The sequence below is a fragment of the Panicum virgatum genome, chromosome 9N, assembly GCF_016808335.1.
Source record: "Panicum virgatum strain AP13 chromosome 9N, P.virgatum_v5, whole genome shotgun sequence".
NCBI lineage: Eukaryota > Viridiplantae > Streptophyta > Magnoliopsida > Poales > Poaceae > Panicum > Panicum virgatum.
The window spans coordinates 49,740,242-49,749,056 of record NC_053153.1 but is presented as its reverse complement, the minus strand read 5'-3'; the positions used below and the strand labels follow the sequence as shown (position 1 = coordinate 49,749,056).

The following is an 8,815-nucleotide window of genomic DNA, read 5'->3' as shown; positions in this document are numbered from 1 at the left end:
CCATCATGTAACAGAAAAGTTTCAGCCTTCGAAGAACTCCATGATCCCCATGAGTCCTGACCAGGGGTTGTCCCTTGTTTTGTGCTTGGGCAATAGTTTGATATTTGTTCTGTACATATATCTAGGTTCCCAACTCGTAGGGGTGCAAAGAGGTGCACCTAAGGATATCCACCGCTCCTCTTTAGTTAAAAGTTTATACTAATTTTTCGAAGTGGAAACTCAATTTAAGAAATTAGTATAATTTTTTGAACTAAAGAGGGGTAATGGATACTCTAAGAGGCACTCATTTGCACCCCTACCAACTCGCATTGGTCAGCACCAACAAAAGAAGCAGAGCAGCAGAATGCATGCCATTGTCATGAGGAAGAAGATGGGCTGCTTGGCTGCTCACACAGCACACACCATTCCCATTCTTCTACTGCTCTCCATCAGCTAGAATCACAGTTCAGCGCGAGATACACATCATGGAACACGCAACACGAAAGCTGACTCCTCATCATTTTGGTGCAGGGAATCAATGTTCAGGGCCCATGGCCACATCAGGATTTTAGAGGCCCTGTTTGGTTCTCTAGCGCTGCCTAGCACTACCCACTCGCATGTACATCAACGACTCATCAAACATTAAAATTAGCAATTCAGCATCCTTTTTAATGGTAAGGTGACTAAGAGAAGCATTCACAGGGCGACCAGGAAAACCAGATCAAGTTAGACTACTGCTTTTCAGGATCATTCAGGGTTGGATGTCGTAGTGGTAGATGAAGTGCGGCGGCGACGGCGAGTCCGTGTCGCTCCTCACATGGATCCCCTCATGGTGGTACTGGGTGCTCCGGCTCACATGGCTCTCGTGGTGGTAATGCGTCTCGTGCGTGCTCCTGAAGTGACCCTCCTCGTGGTGGTACTGCGATGAGTTCCTCACATGAGTCTCCTCCTGACGGTGCTGCTGCTGCTGGGCTTTGTCGATCCTCACCTCCACCGTCTCCTGACTCTCCTCCTTTGCCGGTTCCTCAAAAAGATGGAAGATGGGATGCAGGTAAGCGTTGGCCAGGAAGGATTTCAGGTTCAGGTTAGGCTCTGACGCGTGCTCCATGTTATCCTTCTCCATTGCTTCCTGAAAAATAAATGCAGCATTCCAAACATAAGATACGGTCAGAGGCGGCTTTCAGAGTTAGTATCTCGTAGCAGAGAGAAAGAATGTTGCTGTAAAACTGGCTCACCTCTAGAGGATACTTCCTGAAAGCAGGCTCGAACCGGCTCTTGCAGTACTTGTGGAACCATATCGTCAGCAGAGGCAGGAAGATGAGCAGAGGGGTGGAGTATGCAGCTTTCTTTGTGCTCATCAACCCAAACAGAGTTACATGCGAGATCAACAGGCTGGCTATTATCCGGGAATGCACCTGAGGCCAAAATGCAGCAGCGCTCTCGTACTCCTGATTGTACACATTGATGATCTGAAACAACAACAGACAAGAAGAGAGTTGTTGAGGTTAGTGACATTCGACATCACAGGCATGGCAAGGTGAAAAGTGGCGTCAATCACAATATCTGACCTGGTGTCTATAGACGAGGAAAGCAAAGGCAAAGAAGATGATAATGAATGGCAGGAGGATGGGGGTGACGACGGCGTATACAAGCCCGAGGAGAAAATACAGCTGTAGGGATGGAAGGTTTTCTCCAAGCCCAATGCTACCGGGATCCATCGCCCTCTCCCTGTCCCTCTCCGTTTTCACGATAAACATGTTTTTCAGATGGTATATCACTAGAGGCTTCACTCGAAGGATCTCGTTTGCAATACCAGCCCAGCCATCAACCATTATGTAAGTCATGAAAAATGTGGCCTTCATTGGTATAGCTACTCCAATTGTCCTTGGTATTCTGCAAAATGAACATACCACGTCACAGGTTATGACTATGCCTTTTACAACGTAAACTCTTTACCACACAGCTTTGAGAAGTTAACAGGCAGAAGCAGTAGTGCGATTCATATTTATCCAGACCTTCAGCCAAGTAGACTACATAAATTGAATACCAAGCAAAAATAACTTTTATGTTCATAAATATGCAGGAAAAGAAAGGAAGCCTGAAGAGAATTACTGTGTAGGAGGCTGGTGGAGGAAAGCATATAGCTGTTCAAACGCTGTACCAGCGATTATGCTTCCAAGGAATACATTCACCAGCATGAAGTAGTAATATTTCGAAGCAGTCCTCCTTTCCAGCGATGATAAAGATACATAGCCTTCAACTTTTGACATGATCATTAAAACTGTAGGGAGGATATAGAGAAAGATCTTCAGAGCCAGACCGGGAAGAAACCCCTGAAGGAAGGATTTTACCACTTTGCTGCAAATCAAACAAGAAACCATGTGAAAAAAAATTCATGAAATAGACCCATCTTAGTCGTTGGCATCAAGCAAGAGAAACAATGTACAGGGAAAGAAACCTTACGCTTCTATTACTGGCTTCAGAAATGGAGCAACCTTTTCAAGACCCTCAAGATTGGCAAGTGATTGCACAAATGCAATAGGTATCATGTAGAAAAACACCAATGCAAAGACCGCAACGGATATCAGAAACCTGCGGATACTGAGAGAGAAAAATGGGATGGCAAGATTCTGCCAATAAACATCCCGCGGTTCAGGAGCCCAATCAGTCAGCCATTGGGTTGGGTTCTTCGACTGTTGTGTCTGTGCACACACAGCAGCGCCCCATCTCGAGTCAAACGTCACAAAAGAAACAGGCATGATAGCTTTTGGGTCATTGAGAACTTTCTGGCGCTCAGATGCCATCTGAAAATATCACAACAATAACACAAAGCGTTAAGATTGTACATGCAAGAATACAATACTACTAGTACAGTACTAGTAGCATTCAGTAGGGTATTTTAGTAATAATTTTGATAATGATGAAATTTATAGCCAGACAGATGCATCAGACCCAGAAGTCTTTTTTTCTCGAATACGAGACCCAGAAGTCCAGTCCACAGATTTATAGAACTGTGTATCATTGATGACGAATCAATATCAGCAAGAACTGCAGACTCACCTTCCTCTCAAGCTCGCTGATTCTAGCCCTGTAGTACTCGATTTGATCCACTTCGCCACCACAGAAACCAAGGCATCCTGTCTGAAACACAGGAAAATCAACATGCTCAGGGATTTCTTGCAAACAAAATACAGAATGAGCATGGTTGAAGAACTTGGTACATGAGCAAATGAAAGAAACAACAGAAGAAATGTTGGAAAAATTACCCGTCTAGTTGGTCTTTTCTCTGGATGCCTTTCAAACTTCAGCTGATAGTAATCCAACCAGTTTTGAAGCCTCTCCCTTTTCTTCACAAGTTTAGCGTATCGATTCGCGTTGTAAACAGGCTGACCATAAAAAGCAAGGTTGCCTTTGTAATCACCACATTTCTCAACAACCATAACTTGTGATTGGTTCAAAACCGAGTAGAATGTAAAATCCATGCCTGACAAAATGCAAGGTGAATCAGACCTAAGTAAAGGAGAGGGCCATGTACCTGCTGACCAAGATAGTGGTCTGGATGATTTCTTCGGAAGAACTCGTCCACTGTTTCAGAAGTTGAATGGCTTGAGATGCGAGGAATGTTCCTAACAATCACCTGGAATTGGAAAAGACCATTAAATGCTACAGTACTAAGGATCTCGGTTACCGTTGTGAATTTATTAAGTCATAGCATAACTGCAGTACATGTTCCGCTCTGCAAATCCACACTAGAGCATGTGCTCAACTACTCTTTTCCTAGTTATCTATAACAACTGAAGTGGAGCATGCATCATATGTATATGGTTAGTATATACTTCATCAATGTACTTACAGTGAACTGATCGGCGCAACGCTTCTGGGAAGCCAGGAAATGCAATCTCATGAATGCAACATTGCTGTATTCTTTGTACAGCATAAAGCACACCCAGAATGTGAACACATATGCCATCAGGAGATGAATAAAGAATCTGAAACAAATTATAATGGCAATGGTCAGATAATTTCAAAGAGTTACAACTTACAACGACGACACTGTAAGATAGTAGGCTGTAGGCATGGAAATTGTTCTGAACTTTGTATAAGGAACAACAAAAAATGTTAAGAGTTCATAAGATTCTTACCTGTTTGATCCAGGGTCTACATTTGATATGGAAAGCTTATCAATATCACTGAAAACAACTTCTTTTCTTAGATCAAGTAATGTGCCACCCGATACATTGACTGGAATAAGAACCAGCAGTGCGAGAGCCGCAATGGGCAAAAATATCTTTAGGCTGCCAAGTAGAGAAAAGTTTGTGTTATCATATTGGATTGAGACCACCTCTTTTTTCTGAAACAAATATAACACTTAGTGACCTACCCAGCACTTGGATCCTTCTCTTGAAACACAATTGCAAATATTCCTCAGAATAAGAGGGAAAAGGAATAAAGGCCACAAGATTAAGCCTTTAAAACTAGGGTTGAAATTGCCAACACACATCATTTTGTGTAGATGCCAAGCATTGCCCATGTGTAAGGTTAAACACTTAAACGTGAAGCAGAAGGCTCAGAATTAAAAAATTGAAGAACATGTGCCAGCACCAGTGTTGGAGTTACTCTTTACAACTAGTAGTAGAGAAGACGACGATGACACCCGGTGAAATTATATTTTGAGCATGCCGTCTCTGGTCACAGTTGCACTCCGAAAAAGAAACCTTTCAAGTGAATTTTCGTCGGAATTTTTCCAATGTAGTACAAGAAAAGCATCTCCAGTTATAAGAAGAACTGGTCCCCACTGACTGAGAGAGCAAGAATCATCACTTGGTGCCTCTACAATCACAGGGACAAGGGCACAAAGCTTGCCCTTTGGGCCCTTGAAGGCGAAAGCTTTGGTGGTCTTTAGTGGGCGAGCACTACCCAGCAATAGAATAGGATAGATAGACTAGAAGTTTGGCACTCCATTAACCGTTAAACTAGGCCCTAGGAAACCAATAATGAAACCACAGAAGTTTGTGCCGTCCTGAAAGAAAGCCAGGAATCGTGCGGATCAAATCAAGATTATCTGACGACACCATTTTCAACGCCACGATCGAGTGGGATAACAGCACAGCCGAAACGTGCTAAGGACAACATTATCACCAACTCTTTGTCATCAAACACAAGCAATTCCCTATTAGAAAAACATAAGTAGGTTCTCTCACATGGATAAGCAATGAATGACGGAATATTTTTACCCTCGCTTCTGACATAACAGCATTATGCGTGGAAGTGACAAGTTTATCGTGCTATTACTGAAAAAATCAATCGCAATAATGATCAAAGGAAAGATCCGGAATAAAAGGGTACGTAAATCTTTTTTGGAAGGTAAAAAATCTCGTTCCTTTTGGTTGCGGCTTTTTTTTGGAAGGTGAAAAGGTGCCGGTTTTCTTTGTTGGAGCAGGCAATCTCCAGAGCAACCTAAAGACGGCGCCTTCTTTCTTCGCTGCGAGACGATGGAACGAGCAAACCTAAACAAACATGGAACGAAGCAAGTTGCTGGAAGGAATGCAGTATCCATACGCAAACCCGCATATGCATCCAGCCAGGCAGAGGCAGGGAAATCCCGAAACCGTCGTGGGGAAAAACCGAAAAAAAGGCCTTGACAGCGGCGTTTGCTGGAATTCAGCAGAAGGAAGAACGAAAGAAATTTTCTAAAAAAGGAAAATCCGCTGGCTACTTCAGAAAAAGAGGGGGAATGTGAAGAAAAACAATGCGTTTTTACTGTCGTCACTCAAATACTTGAAAGTGAAATGATTGCATCTACGCCTCTAACGAACCAAAAGTTCGATAGTGACTAGTAGTAAGAACAAGCAGGAATTATTGCAGTTCTCGAGGCTGCAATTCAGGAATTGCGAGAAGAATCGAGGGGTTGTTAAGCGGCGTACCCGAGCGTGTAGATGCGCAGGTAGACGGCGGAGTCGAGGCCGGCGTGCGCGACGAGCTCGCTCTCGGTCATGCGGAGCGCGCCGGGCACCCAGCTGAGGAAGGTGACGTAGGTGCAGACGTTGAGGTTGACGAAGCGGCGGACGGCGGAGCGCGCCGAGTGGTCGTGGCGGCGCTTGCCGGCGAGGTAGAGCTTGGGGAAGTATACGCGGTCGTTGACGGGCTGGATGCGGAGGACGGCGAAGAGGATGAGGAAGACCAAGGCGCCGAGGATGTTGATGAAGGCGGAGACGCCCAGGTCCTCGAGCGTCGCCATTCCGCCGGTGGTGCTGGTTTAGGGGAGGGGAGGGGAGGGGAGAGGAGGCCGGGGAGGGAGGAGGGAGAAGGGGAATTCTTGGGGGATGGATCGGTGGTGGGCTGGCGAGCGCGAGGGAGGGAATTGAAGGCAGCCGAGCAGAGTGCAGAGCCGAGCACGCGGCGGCGCTGGTTGGCGTCGCGTGGTGGCGGCCAGTTGGTTTTGTTGGCCGTGGACGCGGACTGGCTTGGACGGACGCGGGTTCACCGTGAATGCACCGTGGTCGTCCTCATGCAGGACGCACTGCTCTGATCTGATCCTCACCCGGGCAGTCAAAGTGCAGGGACAGGGCGAAGGAGAACAACGCACTGCTGAGGGTAGTAGCACTGAACTGAACCAGAGAGTGAGCACCGGCCTGCAGGCTTTTTCTCACCTGCCGCGACCCGACCCGACCCCCTGCGTTTCGGCGCCTGTCTCTGAGCTGAATTTGCGTGTGGATGCTGGGATGGCGAAGGAATAACTTTTAGAACCTTCCTGTGTCATCAAAAAGCGGGGGGGGGGGGGGGGGGGGGGGGGGGGGGGGAACCGAGGAACTTTCCACCTACTGGCCCACATGCGCCGGTGTCACATGCCCGCGTCTCCCTCCGAAGAAGAAAACAACAGCAGCCCAGCCAGCCCAGGAGGTTAACGATCACGGGCGGGGCGGCGCGCGGCTGGTTTGGCTGTGGCCTGAGCGAGTGTCTGACCATGGAAGGAAGGAATGATTGGCAGCCGGGAGGAAGACGACGACTAGGAGGAATCACACCACATGCCCGTGGACGCTGCATTTGCATTGCGTGCGCGACGCGACGGGGCAGAGTCAAAACGCATGAGCCCCAGCCCCTGGGGAAATCTATTTATCGCATATGCGATTTCTCGTCACCACATCGCAGAAGAGCCGCTGCCGCGCCTGTTCATTTCTCCGTGGAGATAAGCAGCGGCCGGAGCTTGGGGAGGGGGAGGGGGTGCTTGGGGAGGGGTGGTAGGTGGGGGGGGGGGGGGGGGGGGGGGGGGGGCGGAGCGGCCGCCGGCTTTAGGGTTCCGGGTTACCTGGGTTCGGGGAGCTCCATGGCCGCCGGCGATAGAAGAGGAAGGGCCCCGGGCGACGAAGGATGGGCGGCCAGCGGAGGTAGGACCCCCGGTGGGCGGCGGCCGGGGGGCGGAGGTGAGAAGAAGCCGGCGGCGCGGTGGCGACGAGCTTGGTTAGGGTTGGCGGCGGTGGAGGGCGGCGGTGGAGGTGCCGGGGGCGGCGCAGGAGCTTGGGGAGGCGGCGGATGGCGGAGGAGCGACGGGAGAAACCTTCTGCGATGTGTTTCTTCCCCCTCGCATATGCGGGGAATAGACTCCCCCAGCCCCGGGCATAGCATTTTGCCTTTCCGCCGAGGCAACGAACGAGAGATGCCGCACGGCGGTTAGGCACGCACGCCCGGCGCCTGTCGGCACCCGGCCCATGTGCTCCCACCAGCTTCGGTTAACTGTACACCGCCAAGGCCAGCCAGGCCGCGGCGCTTTCTCTCCTGTGCGAAAAGGCACCGGCACGGCCGCGCCAACGTGTAGACAGAGACAGACTTGTATTAGATTGCTTTAGGATGACATGGCAACAACATATAGCCAACAACCGGCTAAATTAATAGTTTTGCACTTGAGGACGGCATCTTCTCTAACCCTATATATATATATATATATATATATATATATATATATATATATATATATATATATATATATATATATATATATATATATCCTGTTTGGATCCTATAGCTACTGTTGTGCAAACAAACAGCGCAAATCATTGAGCAACTAAAGATCTCTTTAGGTAATTGAAATAGTATAATCCTATTACCCGGTTAAACCCAGCTAATCCCAGCTAAAAAGGTCAAAATACCTTACTACCCCCAACAGAGCAGGTGAAGAAGTGCTGGCGCAAAAATATAGGGTAGTATAGTCTGGTGTGGCTGGCCTATTAGTTGGTGTATCCAAACATACCCAGCTAATGACTAGTTAGCTAATATTTAGCTAGCTAAAAAACTGTTACCAATTGCCTAGTTAATCATTAGTAAGGGAGGATGCCAGTGTGGAATTGTGACAAACGGTTACAAATTCAGGTAATATTGCCACTGTATAGAATAAACAGTAAATGCTAAACAGTTGACCGTCTTCCATTTAGCTATTTATTCAGACTAAACCATTTAAATAGATTAAAAAGTTATTAAACAGATAAATAACTTATTAAACGGACACACCTAGTCATTATATAGCATTTATAAGGTATGTAGGGTCGTGTAGAAGAACAGAGATCGCCACAAAACCACAAAAGGCCACTAACCTGCACCTAGCAATTCCACATATACTTATCGGGTCTGTTTGGTTGGCTGCATAAGCCCCAGTCAGGCTCCAGAAATGCAGTCGGTGCTTATTTAGTTGGCTGTATAAGCCCCTTAGCCAGGCCAAACTTATGCAACTTGGACCCCTTAGCCTGGCTAGCTGGAAACGCAGGATGCGAGCTTCTCCACGGAGCCAGGCTTGGCTTAGTTTGGGGCCAGCTTCTCGTTACCTCCTCATTTGCCCACCGGTGTT

General features: G+C 47.6%; 1 protein-coding gene across 2 annotated transcripts; it reads right to left on the bottom strand.

The window, feature by feature from the left end:
* Nucleotides 1-465: 465 nt before the first annotated feature.
* Nucleotides 466-6,570, bottom strand: LOC120691446 (CSC1-like protein At1g32090). 2 transcript variants are annotated; one of them, XM_039974515.1, is made up of 11 exons: nucleotides 5,904-6,570; nucleotides 4,122-4,274; nucleotides 3,833-3,968; nucleotides 3,515-3,616; nucleotides 3,246-3,365; nucleotides 3,040-3,120; nucleotides 2,443-2,783; nucleotides 2,092-2,337; nucleotides 1,548-1,872; nucleotides 1,215-1,448; nucleotides 466-1,108 (listed from the first exon to the last, which is right to left on the bottom strand). In XM_039974515.1, the coding sequence occupies exons 1-11, from the start codon at nucleotides 6,215-6,217 to the stop codon at nucleotides 731-733; spliced, it is 2,430 nt and encodes an 809-aa protein (XP_039830449.1). In that variant the 5' UTR covers nucleotides 6,218-6,570; the 3' UTR covers nucleotides 466-730. The 2 variants fall into 2 exon arrangements, with proteins under 2 accessions (XP_039830449.1, XP_039830450.1); XM_039974516.1 differs by lacking the exon at nucleotides 5,904-6,570 and adding an exon at nucleotides 4,361-5,868.
* Between the last annotated feature and the right edge of the window lie 2,245 nt (nucleotides 6,571-8,815).